This window comes from Scyliorhinus torazame, chromosome 3, assembly GCF_047496885.1.
Source record: "Scyliorhinus torazame isolate Kashiwa2021f chromosome 3, sScyTor2.1, whole genome shotgun sequence".
Classification (NCBI taxonomy): Eukaryota; Metazoa; Chordata; class Chondrichthyes; order Carcharhiniformes; family Scyliorhinidae; genus Scyliorhinus; species Scyliorhinus torazame.
Genome location: NC_092709.1, coordinates 278,859,136 through 278,875,867, shown reverse-complemented (window position 1 = coordinate 278,875,867; position 16,732 = coordinate 278,859,136). Strand labels below are relative to the sequence as shown.

The 16,732-nt window shown below is 45.8% G+C and overlaps 1 protein-coding gene across 4 annotated transcripts in view; it reads right to left on the bottom strand.

Moving 5' to 3' along the window:
• cntfr (ciliary neurotrophic factor receptor) overlaps positions 1-16,732 on the bottom strand; it is a 504,785-nt gene that overhangs the window by 69,898 nt on the left and 418,155 nt on the right. For all 4 annotated transcript variants that reach the window (XM_072497289.1, XM_072497290.1, XM_072497288.1 and 1 more), the window contains one exon: positions 11,498-11,661. In XM_072497289.1, coding sequence (XP_072353390.1) covers positions 11,498-11,661 — 164 coding nt within the window. The remainder of the gene's footprint in view (positions 1-11,497; positions 11,662-16,732) is intronic.

Sequence of the window (16,732 nt, the reverse complement as noted above, 5' to 3'; positions counted from 1 at the left end):
TTGTTATACATGCCAAACCTTTCAATGTTTTTGATGGTTAATAAATTGTACCTGACTATGGGGCTCATTTTGTCCTTTTAAAGGGCTTAGCTAAATAAAATCAATATTTCATCATATTTAATTATTTGTGGGTTTTTTTCCTTAAAGGAGACGTGATCCTACTTATAATATGGGCCTGCCACATAAGCTATTAGGGCTAGCTTAGGTTGCACTCATTTGTAAACTGCTTCTGGCTCTAAAACAATTATACATAGACTTGTTTCCAACTAACTCCACTCATCTTCTGAAGGAGTTTACTATTGCTCGGATATGATTCTATGGATATGCTTCTGCGTGGACTGACAGCACTCCAGTATCCCACCCTAAGTGACCATTCCTTTGTGGGAGCCAAGACAGTGATGTTGGAAAATCTATTCAACTGTACAGGGTGCCAAAGCTGAACACTGCCCTCTGCTTTAGAATATACTTTTTAACGGGTGTTGTTGGATAGTCACCAAAAGCTAAAACACTTGCTGATTCTTCCATCTTAAGGGAAAGGGGGGGCGGCAAATTATAGTTCTCTCCAACTGTTGCTCTGACTAGTACGTGTTGACTCACCACAGACCAGTTGCTCTGTACGGTCTGATACAACAGCGGCGTGATACAGAACTATTTACCTCTCTTTGTCCACAAAGCCATTAGAGGATTTAAAAAAATAATAATAATTCTTGGGAAGTAGGCAGCTTGGCATGGCCAACATTTACTTCCCAACGCTAATTGCCATTGAGGACGTAGTGGTGAGCTGCCTGCTCGAACTGCTGTGGTACACATGATGAAGGCATTCTTACACTGCTGTTAGGTAGGAGGTTCCAGAACTTTGACCCAGTGATGACGATGTGATGGATTTTCAAGTTGGGATGTCATGGAACTTGGAAGGGAACTTGGAGATCATGGTGTTTCTAGGTGCTTGCTGTTCCTGTCTTTCTATGTGTTGGAGGTCACGGGTTTAGAAGGTGGTGCCAAACCTTGGCAAGTTGCTGCAGTTCATGTTGTAGTTCTAACCATAGAGTCACTACAACACTGAAAGAGGTCATTAGCCCCATCAAGTCCATATTGGGTCTCTGGAGAGCAACTGAGTCAGCTCCATTCTTCCACTCCATCCCCTTAGTCTTACAAGTTTATTTCCCTCAAGTGCCCATCCAAATTCCTTTTGATTGCTTCTGCTTTCATCACCCTCTGTGCTCCCAAGTCATTGCACCATTAGCCAACGGGAACAGCTTTTCTTTGTCTAACATTTCAAAACCTTACATTAACTTGTCCACCTTGATTAAATCACCCTCAATTTCCTTTGTTCCAAGGACAAAACAATGCCTACCACAGATCCAAAGAAGTAACAGAACTAAACCAACAGCCTATAAATGTATACCCTGAGACCAAGATGACACATCAACACCTGTACAGAGATAAATCAGTAACTTTACGTGTTCAGTTTCGTCAACCAAATCTAAAATTAGGCAAATTTTAAAAAAAAATTTAGAGTAACCAATTCATATTTTTTCCAATTAAGGGGCAATTTAGCTTGGCCAATCCACCTAACCTGCACATCTTTTAGGTTATGGGGGCGAAACGCATGCAAACACGGGGAGAATGTGCAAACTCCCCACGGATAGTGACCCAGAGCTGGGATCGAATCTGGAACCTCGGCGCCTTGAGGCAGCAGCACTAACCACTGTGCTGCCCTAAAATTAGGCAAAATGAGGCAGCTGGAATGACGATGTGGGACCCAGGCAAGGCAGCCCAGGTGGCGGTGCGGGGCCCAGTTGAGGCAGCCAGAGTAGCTGCGCGAGGCCCCATCGAGGCAGCCAGAGTAGCAGTGTGGGACCCAGGCGAGGCAGCCGGAGAAGTGGTGCGGGGCCCAGGCGAGGCAGCCAGAGCCGGAGCGGCCATGGCCAACTAAGGCAAACAAGGCAAAAATACGGGGCGCAGCAGAGGCAGATGAAGTGCGGAGCACAGACTTGGTAGCCAGAGCAGCAGGGCCCAGCTAAGGCAGCAGGAGTGGTGGAGTGAGGTCCAGGCTAGCAACTGGAGAAGTGGAGCCCCTGGCTTCTGAGGAGAGGCTGTTGGAAGTTGTGCGGATTTGGGAGTGGAGTGAAGCCTGCACAATGTGACAGCAGGCCAACCTGACCGGGCCTGAGCTGAGCAGCAGGAGCGAAGAGATCAGAGAGCTGGTCGAGCAATTCTCCAAACACCAGTACTGAGACAAGGAGGCCAACTACAACGTAATCGGTCCAGCTCTTCATCCTCCTGACTGACATCGGGCACGAAAGATATAGACGGGATGGTCAAATGGACAGAAAAGTGGCAGATTGAATTTAATCCTGCAAAGTGTGAGATGTTACACTTTGGAAGATTCAATTTGACAAGGAAATATTCAATGGCACCACACTGGGAAGTCCTCAGGAACAAAGATACCTTGGCATGTTTGTAAATAGATCTCTGAAGGCAGAAGGGCAGGTTAATAGGATGGTGAAAAATTCAATCATGACATAGATTACAAAAGCAAGGAAGTCATGTTGGAGTTATGTAGAACATTAGTGAGACCACAGCTGGAGTACTGTGTGCAGTTCTGGTTGCCACATTATAGGAAGGATGTGATTTCACTGGGTGTCGAGACGTTTCACCAGGATATTGCCTGGGATGGAACATTTAAGTTATGAAGAGGTTGGATAGGCTTGTTTTTTTTTCGCTGGAGCAGAGAAGACCGAGGGGTGACCTGATCGAGGTGTACAAGATTATGAGGGGCATGGACAGGGTGGATAAGGAGTGGCTGTTCCCTTTAGTTGAAGGGTCAGTTACAAGGGGAATCATGTTCAAGGTGAGGGGCAGAAGGTTCAGGGGGGATTTGAGGGAAAACATTTTTACCCAGAGGGTGGTGACGGTCTGGAATGCATTGCCTGGGAGGGTGATAGAGTCGGGTTGCCTCACATCTTTTAAAAAGTACCTGGATGAGCACTCGGCACATCATAACATTCGAGGCTATGGGCCAAGTGCTGGCAAATGGGATTGAGATTGGCAGATCAGGTGCCTTTCATGAGGCGGTGCAGGCTCGATGGGCCGAAGGGCCTTTTCTGCACTGTATTTTTCTGTGATTCTGTGAACAGGCTGCAGCTGGGTTTTAAAAAAAATTTCGAGGATGGTGCCACAGCATGGCAGCTCTCTGCGTGTTCCTCTACAGAATCTCTTCCTACATCTTTTAGAACCGTTATTATAGTATGTTCTATAATTATTTATTACAGCATGTTCTATGTATTCATGTATGGAGCGATCTACCAGAGGGATAAATAATCCCTCATCCCTGGAACCATTCAGGTAAATCTCCTCTGTATTATCCGAAAGGCCCTCACAACCTTCCTAAAGTGTGGTGGCCAAAACGCAATATATTAGTCTCGTTGTGTCTTCACCACAGCTTTCTAAAGCTTCAGCATAATTTCCCTGATTTTGTACGTAAGATCTCTGTTCGTGAAGCCCAAGATCCCACATGCTTTGTTAATTAGTCTTTCAATATGTATCGCCACCTTCAAATATCTATGTACATGACCACCTAGGTCTCTGTGCAGACTCTTTTAAACTGTGCCATTAAGTCCAGATTGCCTCTTCCTACCTCTTCTGCCAAAGTGCATCACCTCACACTCATTACTTCACATTCTGCTAGCCTAACTTAGGACATAGAAAACAGAGGAATATGGCTCTTAGAACATAAGAATGTCTCAATAAGATCACCACTCTTGTTCTAAACTACAACCGGTCGGTATAGGCCCAACTTATTCAACCTTTCTTTAGATACAAGCTTCCATTCCAGGAACGAGTCATGTGAACCTTCTCTGAACTGTTTCTCATGTAATTATAGCCTTCTTCAAATAAGGGGACCAAAACTGTATCCCGTATTCAAAGTGGCCCTGTAGAGCTGCAGTAAAATTTCCGTTTTCATATTCTGTTCCCTTGCAATAAAACGCCAACATTCCATTTGCCTACCTAATCACTTGCTGCACCTGCATACTAACATTTGGTAATAACCAGCACACCAAGACCCTTCCATTGCACTGATTTCTGCAATCTTTTTGCATTAATTAGTGTACTGCTTTTCGAGACTTCCTACCAAAGTGGAAAAGTTCATAGTATGCTCACTAATTATATGTATATATATATATATATCTTTTTATTCATTTAATCGGGATGTGGGTTTCACTGGCTAGGCCAGCATTTTTTACCCATCCTTAACTGCCCTTGAGAAGGTGGTGGTGAGCTGCCTTCTTGAACCGTAGAAGTCCATGTCATACAGGTACACTCACTGTATTATTATGGAGGGAGTTCCAGGATTTTGACCGAGCGACAGTGAAGGAACTGCGATATTTTTCCAAGACAGGATGGTGAGTGAACTGGATGGTAAGTTCCAAGTGGTGGTGTTCCCATTCATCTGCTGCCCTTGTCCTTCTAGATAGTGGTCATGGGCTTGGAAGGTGCTGCCTAAGGAGCCTTGATGAGTTCCTGCAGTGCATCTTGTACATGGTACACACTGTTGCCATTGTGCATCGTGGTGGAGGAAGTGAATGTTTGTGGATGGGGTGCCAATCAAGGTGGCTGCTTTGTCCTGGATGGTGTCGAGCTTCTTGAGTGTTGCTGTAGCTATACCCATCCAGGCAAGTGGGGAGTATTCCATCACACTCCTGACGTGCCTTGTAGATGGTGGACAGGCTTTGGGTAGTCAGGTGGTGAGTTACTTGCTGCAGGATTCCTAGCCTGACCTGTTCTTCTAACCACAATATTTATATGGCTAGTCCAGTTCAGTTTCTGGTCAATGGTAATCCCCAGGATGTTTATAGTGGGGGATTCAGTGATGGTAATGCTGTTGAATGTCAATGGGCGATGCTTTGCTTCTCTCTTATTGGAGATGGTTCATTGCCTGGCACCTATGTGGCGCAAATTTTACTTGCCACTTGTCAGCCCGACCCTGGATATTGTCCAGGTCTTGCTGCATTTGCAAGTGGACTGTTTCAGTGTTTGAGCAAATGGTGCTGAACATTGTGCAATCATCAGCGACCATCCCCACATCTGAACTTATGTTGGAAGGAAGCTCTTTGATGAAGAAGCTGAAGTTGTTTGGGACTAGGACACTGCCCTGAGGAACTCCTGCAGTGATGTAATGGGACTGAGATGACTGACCTCCAACAACCACAACCATCTTCTTTCATGTCAGGTATGACTCCAATCAGTGTGGAGTTTTCCCGATTCCCATCAACTCCAGTTTTGCAAGGGTTCCTTGATGCCATACTCGTTCAAATGCTGCATTGAAGTCAAGGGCAGTCACTCTTACCTCACCTCTGGGGTTCAGCTCTTTTGTCCATGTTTGAACCAAGGCTGGAGTGAGGTCAGAAGTTGAGTGACTCTGGCGGAACCCAAACTGAGCATCAGTGAGCAGGTTTCTGAGTCAGTGCCGCTTGATAGCACTGTTGATGACCCTTCCATCACTTTACTGATGATTGAGAGTAGGCTGATAGGGTGGTATTGGCCAGGTTGGATTTGTCCTGCTCTTTGTGTACAGGACATACTTGGGCAATTTTACACATTGCAGGGTAGATGCCAGTGTTGTAGCTGTACTGGATCAACTTGGCCAGGGGCGCAGCAAGATCTGGAGCACAGCAAGATCTGGAGCACAAGTCTTCAGTACTATTGCCGGGATATTCTCAGGGCCTTAACTTTTGCAGTATTCAATGCCTGCAGCCATTTCTGGACATCACGTGGGGTGAATTGAATAGGCTGATGACTGACATCTGTGATGCAGGGGACACTGAAGGAGAGTGAGATGGACCATCCACTCAGGGCACTTCTGGCTGAAGGTTATTGTGAATACTTCAGCCTACTATCTCCAAAGATGCTGCCAGATTTGCTGAACTTTTACAGCACTTTTGTTTTTATTTCTGTTCGCCAGCATTTGTCGTACTTTGCATTTTACTTCAAAATTGTATGTTGCTGTTGAGTTTCTAATTATTCAACATTGTAGCTCTCAAGCATTTTTGAAAGATGTGATGAATGTAAGAAATTGGTATATGTATTGCATTATAAGTATGTGCTGCAGGAATGGTTTTAAAAGCCAAGATTAAGGTGTGTATATATCTGCTTCAGTAATATTTTTTTAAATCCTGGTTTAAAAGACAGACAGACTTTGTGGCTGCAAAAGGTGCAATTAAGATGTCAAAGGTGAGATCACTGTTATTTCAAACAATGTATATGTTTACACGAGAGGCCTAATGGGACGTTGTTATAATTTCTGCGAGTAGATAATTAGAGACATTTTGCTTACACTTAAGTAGGCCATGCGATTTGAGTGGAATAAAGATGATGTAAGTAATGGGAAGAGCCAGGTCTGTAGCAGTCAGTTTTAGTTAGTTTCTGGAAGCTATGTGCTGAATGGCAGCTTTTGCAGAAGGTTGTCAGATTCAGCATTAACCTGACAGACAGAGCTGCAGGCTGTTTACAAAGGATCTCTCTTTTTCTCTTCAAGTAGTCTGTCAAGAACACAGCACGGTAGCACAGTGGTTAGCACAGTTGCTTCACAGTTCCAGGGTCCCGGGTTCGATTCCCGGCTGGGGTCTTGCACGTTCTCCCCATGTTTGCGTAGGTTTCCTCCGGGTGCTCCGCTTTCCTCCCACAGTCCAAAGATGTGCAGGTTAGGTGGATTGGCTATGCAGAATTGGCCTGAGTGTCCAAAAATGGTTAGGTGAGGTTTCGGGGATAGGGTGGAGGTGTGGGGATAGGGTGGAGGTGTGGGCTTGGGTGTGGTGCTCTTTCCAAGAGCCGGTGCAGACTCAATGGGCCAAATGGCCTCCTTCTGCACTGTAAATTCTATGATTCTATCCGGAGAACGGCAAGTAATCCTGTGCTTGCTACCTTTATTTAAAATTATTTTTTGGCCTGTGATGGGTTTTGCTTGATTGGAGATAGAGAAGGTATCAGCGAAAGTTAAAGTAAAATGCATTTCTCTCTGCATAGATGCTGCCATATCCAAAGTTATCCAGTATATTCTGTTTTTATTTCAGATTTTTAGCATCCACGATAAGTATAAGTAATACTCAAACTTATTGTTGAGTATTATTCAACTGCTAATTGTAAGCTATAGTTCTGTGATGTTTAAGTTAGTTAAATACTATGCAAATAATAACATTGGTTTTCATATACCATATCCCTATTTCTGTGTGGAATCACTCCTGGAGTTCACAGTTTTTACAAATGTAAAAAAAGTGTTGAGGTTCTTGCCCAGTATCCTAGCTAATGCCGGGGTCTGGTCTGGGATCGTAATAAGGACTCGGAGAGAAATTTCTGCAGGGATTCGGGGTAAATACGGGGAAGGGTAAATACGATGTTGTCAGACAAGAATTGAAGTGCATAAGTTGGGAACATAGGCTGTCAGGGAAGGACACAAGTGAAATGTGGAACTTGTTCAAGGAACAGGTACTACGTGTCCTTGATATGTATGTCCCTGTCAGGCAGGGAAGAGATGGTCGAGTGAGGGAACCATGGTTGACAAGAGAGGTTGAATGTCTTGTTAAGAGGAAAAAGGTGACTTATGTAAGGCTGAGGAAACAAGGTTCAGACAGGGCATTGGAGGGATACAAGATAGCCAGGAGGGAACTGAAGAAAGGGATTAGGAGAGCTAAGAGAGGGCATGAACAATCTTTGGCGGGTAGGATCAAGGAAAACCCCAAGGCCTTTTACACATATGTGAGAAATATGAGAATGACTAGAGCGAGGGTAGGTCCGATCAAGGACAGTAGCGGGAGATTGTTTATTGAGTCTGAAGAGATAGGAGAGGTCTTGAACGAGTACTTTTCTTCTGTATTTACAAATGAGAGGGGCGATATTGTTGGAGAGGACAGTGTGAAACAGCTTGGTAAGCTCGAGGAAATACTTGTTAGGAAGGAAGATGTGTTGGGCATTTTGAAAAACTTGAGGATAGACAAGTCCCCCGGGCCAGACGGGATATATCCAAGGATTCCATGGGAAGCAAGAGATGAAATTGCAGAGCCGTTGGCAATGATCTTTTCGTCCTCACTGTCAACAGGGGTGGTACCAGGGGATTGGAGAGTGGCGAATGTCGTGCCCCTGTTCAAAAAAGGGACTAGGGATAACCCTGGGAATTACAGGTCAGTTAGTCTTACTTCGGTGGTAGGCAAAGTAATGGAAAGGGTACTGAAGGATAGGATTTCTGAGCATCTGGAAAGACACTGCTTGATTAGGGATAGTCAGCACGGATTTGTGAGGGGTAGGTCTTGCCTTACAAGTCTTATTGAATTCTTTGAGGAGGTGACCAAGCATGTGGATGAAGGTAAAGCAGTGGATGTAGTGTACATGGATTTTAGTAAGGCATTTGATAAGGTTCCCCATGGTAGACTTATGCAGAAAGTAAGGAGGCAAGGGATAGTGGGAAATTTGGCCAGTTGGATAACGAACTGGCTAACCGATAGAAGTCAGAGAGTGGTGCTGAATGGCAAATATTCAGCCTGGTTCCCAGTTACCAGTGGAGTACCGCAGGGATCAGTTCTGGGTCCTCTGCTGTTCGTGATTTTCATTAATGACTTGGATGAGGGAGTTGAAGGGTGGGTCAGTAAATTTGCAGACGATACGAAGATTGGTGGAGTTGTGGATAGTAAGGAGGGCTGTTGTCGGCTGCAAAGAGACATAGATAGGATGCAGAGCTGGGCTGAGAAGTGGCAGATGGAGTTTAACCCTGAAAAGTGTGAGGTTGTCCATTTTGGAAGGACAAATATGAATGCGGAATACAGGGTTAACGGTAGAGTTCTTGGCAATGTGGAGGAACAGAGAGATCTTGGGGTCTATGTTCATACATCTTTGAAAGTTGCCACTCAAGTGGATAGAGCTGTGAAGAAGGCCTATGGTGTGCTCGCGTTCATTAACAGAGGGATTGAATTTAAGAGCCGTGAGGTGATGATGCAGCTGTACAAAACTTTGGTACGGCCACATTTGGAGTACTGTGTACAGTTCTGGTCGCCTCATTTTAGGAAGGATGTGGAAGCTTTGGAAAAGGTGAAAGAAGATTTACCAGGATGTTGCCTGGAATGGATAGTAGGTCTTACGAGGAAAGGTTGAGGGTGCTAGGCCTTTTCTCATTAGAACGGAGAAGGATGAGGGGCGACTTGATAGAGGTTTATAAGATGATCAGGGGAATAGATAGAGTAGACAGTCAGAGACTTTTTCCCCGGGTGGAACAAACCATTACAAGGGGACATAAATTTAAGGTGAAAAGTGGAAGATATAGGAGGGATCTCAGAGGTAGGTTCTTTACCCAGAGAGTAGTGGGGGCATGGAATGCACTGCCTGTGGAAGTAGTTGAGTCAGAAACATTAGGGACCTTCAAGCAGCTATTGGATAGGTACATAGATTACGGTAAAATGATATAGCGTAGATTTATTTGTTCTTAAGGGCAGCACGGTAGCATTGTGGATAGCACAATTGCTTCACAGCTCCAGGGTCCCAGGTTCGATTCCGGCTTGGGTCACTGTCTGTGCGGAGTCTGCATGTTCTCCCCGTGTCTGTGTGGGTTTCCTCCGGTTTCCTCCCACAGTTCAAAGATGTGCAGGTTGGGTGGATTGGCCATGATAAATTGCCCTTAGTGTCCAAAATTGCCCTTGGTGTTGGGTGGAGGTGTTGAGTTTGGGTAGGGTGCTCTTTCCAAGAGCCGGTGCACACTCAAAGGGCCGAATGGCCTTCTTCTGCACTGTAAATTCAATGATAATCTATGATTAATCTAGGACAAAGGTTCGGCACAACATTGTGGGCCGAAGGGCCTGTTCTGTGCTGTATTTTCTATGTTCTATGATTCAGTGTACCTCACAAAACCATACCTCCATGGCTTAAATATAACCCTGTAAAGACAAGTGCATTGACCTTCTATCTTAAATTTCAATGTGTAACATATTAAAATTGTATGCCATTCTTCGAGATCATGGGCAAAATTCTCCGCAATCGGCGCGATGTCCACCGACCGGCACCAAAAACGGTGCAAATCAGTCCGGCATCGCGCTGCCCCAAAGGTGCAGAATCCTCCACATCTTGAGCGGCCGAGCCCTAACCTTGAGGGGCTAGGCCTGCGCCGGACTGATTTCCGCCCCGCCAGCTGGCGGGACAGGCCTTTAGTGCCCCGCCAGCTGGCGCGGAAATGACTTTGCCGGGCGGCGCATGCGCGGGAGCGTCAGCGGCCGCTCACGGCATCCCCGCGTATGCGCAGTGGAGGGGATCTCTTCCGCCTCTGCCATGGTGGAGACCATGGCGAAGGCGGAAGGAAAAGAGTGCCCCCACGGCACAGGCCCGCCCGCGAATCAGTGGGCCCCGATCGCGGGCCAGGCCACCGTGGGGGCACACCCCAGGGCCAGATCGCCCCGCGCCACCCCAGGACCCCGGAGCCCACCCGCGCCGCCTTGTCCCGCCAGTAAGAGAGGTGGTTTAATCCATGCCGGCGGGACAGGCATTCTAGCAGCAGGACTTTGGCCCATCCGGGCCGGAGAATCGCCGGGGGGGCCTGCCAACCGGCGCGGCCCAGCAATGTCATTTCCGCGCCAGCTGGCGTGGCACCAAAGGCCTTTCCCGCCAGCTGGCAGGGCGGAAATCAGTCCGCCGCGGGCCTAGCCCCTCAAGGTGAGGGCTCGGCCACTGAAGATGCGGAGGATTCCGCACCTTTGGGGCGGCGTGATGCCGGACTGATTCGCGCCGTTTTTGGCGCCGGTCCACGGACATCGTGCCGATTGCAGAGAATTTTGCCCCTGATATCACACTGCTTGACAGAAAACCATTTTGTTTTAAATGAGAAAGAAAACGAAATGGGCAATGATCTATGTAACAGGATATTGTGAAGAATCACTTTTTTTGTGGGGGTTCCACTTTTTAAGTCTCTGTAACGTTAACTTCGCCAACCAAATCTTCTCATCTTCATGTCTGTGGCCATTTCTAACCCAATTCTACCCATAGCATGCCTGCAGACTTCAGATGAAGCCGGAAGTGCAAGTGTGAAATGTTTGGTCCCCACAGGTGTACCCGCTATGCACTTTGCCTTAATTAATGCCAGACAGTCCCAGGAGTGAAACAGCAACCTTCATTAGTGGCGTATATGAACAATTTACTGAATGCAAACAGAAAATGCTGGATAACCTCAGCAGGCCTGACAGAATCTGTGGAGAGAGAAAACAGAGTTAATGTTTTGAGTCTGCATGACTCTTCTTCAGACTCAAAACATTAATTCTGTTTCTCTCTGCATAGATGCTGCCAGATCCAAGATTATCCAGCATATTCTGTTTCTATTTCAGATTTCTAGCATCCACGATATTTTGCCTTTATTTGAATAATTTTCTTGTTTACTTTAAAACCTATCTTTAAAAAAGTGATTTTGTCTAAAAAGAATTATATGACACGACTGTAAAAGAAACACAGTAGCTGAATTAAAAGCACTCACATGTTGCCAGTCATCCAGAATAACTGGCTTGTACCTCAGGAAGTACTTGAGAGGGATAGAATCCGGCTCCGGCCACGTCAATGGATTCCTCCATTTAACCTCCAGTTTGCTAGGAGAGTCATGAATTGTATTTACTTCAATAATCTCTGGAGGGTCTGGCTTCACTAGAGAGAGAGGAAAAAAAAAATCAGCTCAATAAGAATTTGCTTTTTGTATGTCGTTCCATTATGTTGGAAGAAAGGTCAGTCCCTCAGAACTGAAGAGGCAATTTTACATCACATTCAAAAATGACGCAAGAATAATTTTCATTCCCTTCAGCTTCCACTATTTTGTTGCCATAATGGATGACATGATCCTCCTTCGCTGTTGTCACTTATAGCTCCACATAATCTCTAAATTCCTCCACTCTCCTACGTCTTTCAGAGGGATTACTTGGTTGGCAGAGGAGCTATTGTTTTCTGGAAACCTTTCCATAGCTCAGGACATGGAGGACCAATATTCAAGTGCCAGCTCATTAGATTTACATTGCTGAAAATCTTTCTTTGATGATTTTGCTGTTATAGAACAAGAGTAGGCTGTTCAATCCCTCAAGCCTATTTGCCATTCAATTGGATCACAGTTGACCTATACCTCAACTCCATCTACATCGCTTTGTCCTGTAATCCTTAAAACCTCATAAATCTCAGTTTGGAGAGTTTCAGTAGATTTAACTTCCATGGCGTTTGGAAGCTGATTCCATGATATTCTATGACTTCCAGATATCCATTACTCTTTGTATGAAGATGTACATTCTGCCAACACCCTGAACTGTCCAGCTCTAATTTGAAGTTTGTGTTCCCTTGTCAGGCTAAGGGAACTGATCTTAGCATTACAGACACACAGGAAGTGGCTGATGGATATTGCTGTCCTGTCACCTAAGCAAAACAAGCACCAAAAGAAAGGTGTCCAAAAAATCCCAGTAAAGCACTAAGGCCCATAAGTGCCAAATGTCGCAAAGATTCATAAATCATAAGATATAGGACAGAATTAGGCCATTCAGCCCATCGAGTCTGCTCTGCCATTCTATCATGGCTGATATGTTCCTCATCTGTTACCTAAAATGCTACAGAACAAAAGCTGGATTGCAAAATCAGCCAGAGCATCTCCTCCCTAGATAACACATGACCTAGAAGCAGGAACATAAGAACTAGGAGCAGGAGTAGGCAATTTAGCCTCCTGAGCCTAAACAGCTTCAATGTGACCATGGCTGATCCGTTCCTGGCCTCAACTCCACTGTCCTGTCCATTCTCCATAACCCCTCAACCCATTACCAATTCAAAATATGTCTAACTCCTCCTTATTTGCTACCTCTTATTCTAAGATTACGACCTCTCATTTTAGAATGCCCCACAAGAGGAAGCATCTGCTCCACATCTACTTTATCCATACCTTTTAGCATCTTGTATACCTCGCTTTGATCTCCCCTCATTCTTCTAAACTCAAGAGAATATAGGCCTAACCTGTTCAATCTCTCCTCATACGACAAACCCCTCAACTCTGGAATCAACCTAGTGAACCTCTTCTGAACTGCCTCCAATGCCACTACATCTTTCCTCAAATAAGGGGTCCAAAACTGTGCACAATGCTCCAGGGGTGGTCTTAATAATGCCTCGTATAGTTGCAACAACACTTCTTTACCTTTGTACTCAATTCATTTTGCTATAAATGCCAACATTCCATTTGCTTTCCTTATTATCTGCTGCATGCTTTCTGTGACTCATGTACGAGAACACCCAGCTGCCTCTGCATCGGAGACCAAAGTCTCTCCCTATTTAGTTACATTTCCATTTTTTCGATCAAAATGCATGAGCTCACACTTATCGACGTAAACTCTATCTGCACATTTTAGCCCACTCTCCTAACCTATTTCTCTCCATTTGTAAGGATCTTATTTCCTCATTGCAACTTACTGTCTCACCTATTTTTGTGTCATCTGCTATAGAACCTTCTATCCCTGTATCCAAGTTGTTAATATAGATTGTAAGTAGCTGGGGCCTGAGGACCGAATCCTGTGGCACCCCACTAGTTACATCTTGCCATCCAGAAAAAGACCCATTTTTCCCGACTCTCTGTCTCCTGTCCATTAGCCAGTCTTCTATCCAAGTTAATAAGTTACCACTAGTCCCATGTGATCTCACCTTGAGAATTAACCTTCTGTGCAGCATCTTATCAAACACCTTATGAAGTCCAGATATACTACATCTACAGGGTCCCTATTATCCACTTTGCGTGTTACATGTTCAAAGAACTCAAGTAAATTAGTCAAAAATGATTTGCCCTTCATAAAATCATGCTCACTCTGATCAATAGCACTTTGGGCTTTCCAAATGTCCTGATATTATGTCCTTGATAATTGATTCTAATAATTTTCCAACAATAGATGTTAAACTAACTGGTCTCTAATGGTATATCACATAGGAATGTGGCCAGTGTTAAAGAATGGGGAAGGTTTCAGGCAGAATCGGGTTCTGGCTCAGTTTTCAGCTACTTGACTGTCAATCAATTCCATTCGTCCCTCATTCTGGAGAGAATCTCAGGCTCCAAGATCTCACTTTTGCAAAATGTTTCTCACGTAAAATGTTAAATGTTTCTAAAAGTTGTACTAAGAACACCATGTCTCAACTTTATATGTTACCCTTTTTATTTCAGATCCTCTTAACGACCTACAATGATGTACATGCCTTAGTTCATGAAAGTAAAAACACCCAACCATGCTCATGTGAATTTATCTACTGTTTGTGCCTCATTCTGAGTGGAACAACCAAAGACGCGTTAACTTTTGCTGAATTATGGCCATTTTCTAGTTCTGTGGATTCATAAATACGAGGAAGTATGTTGATATTGCCCACATTTAGGGACTTAGCAAGTGAGTTTGTATATTTCTGTTGCTGAACTTGGAAGGCAATGTTAAATTGATGAGGCTTTCGGTCTGCTCACTGATGGTTATGCAAGTTCCAGTTGAATAGTTACAAATGGAAAAGATAAAAAGAACCAAAGGATGACATGTTCCCAGGGCTGGATGGTTTGCATTCGGAGTTCAATGGAGGTGGGTGAGAACTTTTCAGACGGCCTAACTATAAACTTCCAAGTTCTCTTGACTTGGGAAGCATTCCATTATATTGGAAAATTGTGCTCTTCATTCTACTCTTTAAGGAGGGCGCGAGATGAAAACCAGGGTGAAATAGTGGCAGGCAGAAATCACGATGGCCCGTTGAATTGGGCGTGAGGGCCAAAATGGACTTCTCGCCAGTGTCAAACCCGTTGAGAATCTCCCGGTTCATGTCACCAGCCCCAATCAGGTTCTTGCCCAGAGCCAAGAAAAACATGCCAACTAGGATTTACATTCATCTGTATGTAATTATCAGGCAAGAAGCCCAATTCACTGGCATCCTGGGATGCTCACGCCACCATACACCCCCACCCCCCCCGCAAACTAATTCAGGAGTCACATGAGCATGAATTATGAATTAGTACAGGTCCTGACAAGTGGTTACTGATGCTGTGGACTCCGACGGAGACAAAGGGATGAGTGCTCTCTCTGCAATTACCTCCAGGGTGTTGTGGGCAGCCCTTAAGCGGAGGTGGTGGTCAGGGAGGGCTTGAGTGGGCTAGAGGGTCTCGTCTCAGGTCAGAGTCTTTCCTGGGATGGAGGTCATGTGGCAGGTCTTCACTCTATCGCTTTGGAAATTATTAAATTCTCTTCAGCATAAGTTGTAGAGTCTTCCTTCTGATGTGTTGGAACCACTGGATGTCTCTTGCAGCATGTCAATACCAATGATCTGTCAGATGAAGGTGAAAGTTTTCCCTTTGATGTGTGGAAAACCTTTGAAGTTTTCCTGCTGACAGCAGCACTTCACACAAAGGATGGAAGAAATTTGGAACCATCTTCCACAGTTGGAAACTGATGATAGATCAACTGTAAATTGAAAACCTGATATTTATAAGAGGGCGCGATCGAATCGAATTGTAACAGAGTCTCGTGCCTAGTCCGTTTAGGCAGTTGTTTCTTGGTGCTTGTAGAGCTGAGAATCATAAAAGTCCCGACAGTGCAAAGGGAGGCCATTTGGTCCATCAAATCTGCACCACGCCTAGGCCCAATCCCCCGAAGTATCCCCGTAACCCCACCAAACCTCTGGACACTAAGCAGGAATTTGGCATGGCCAATCCACCTAACCTGCACATCTTTGATCTGCAGGAAACCGGAGCACCCGGAGGAAACCTACGCAGACATGAAGAGAACATGCAAACTCCACACAGTCACCTAAGGTCAGAATTGAACCTGGGTCCCTGGCGCTGTGAGGCAGCAGTGCTAACCACTGCGCCATCATGTCACCCCAGATCAGAAAGACCACATTATCGAAAGGGACTCTGTTGCAATCTGGGGCCTCAGAGGGGGAAACCCCGCCGAGGCTGCACTTTTGACTCGTGCACTGAGGAGCTCCATTCACGAGAACTCCTCAGTGCAGGAGAAGAATGGAACGCCATTTTTAAATGGCGCCCGATCTCCTGATCCTGCGACGTCACCCCCAGACACCCCAAAGCCCCAACTCACCTATAAGGGGGTCCTTGGCACCTAACACTCCCTGCCCCACCCCCACGCACCCCACCACACACGGGCAGGGCAAACCTGGGCCTGATCTCTGGTGTGGGCACAGTGCCAACCTCCAACCTTGCCAGTGCCAGTCTGGCACCCAGGTGGCACTGCCAGGGTCCCAGGCGGGCAGTGTGAAGGTATTCGGGTGGCACCAGCAATGTCTCAGAGGACAACTACCTGGGAGCCTCCCAACCCCCCTCCCTCCCCTAAAGTGCCATTCTGCCTGGTTTTCAGTACTGGTTTTCTCTTTCCGGAAATTGACCCGAAGTGCTTCCTCTGTCTGAGCCAGCATGTGTATTGCCCTATTATTATTACAACAGTAATTCTTTTCACTGCTTGGGTCTGGACTGCTGTCTGCTTCTGTCTGGACTTCACTTTTCTGGAGGGGTTCCCTGATGGGGCCTCTTTTCTGGGGTGACTGCCTGGCAGGGGCCTCTTTTCTGGGGGAGGCTCCCTAGCAGGGTCCTCTTTGCTGGAAGGGGCTCCCTGACATGAGCCTCTTTTCTGGGGCGGGGGGGGGGGGGCTCCTTTGCAGGGGCCTCTTTTATGGGGGGGCTTCCTAATGGGTGTCTCTTTTCTGCGCTTTGACAGAGTTATCCAGA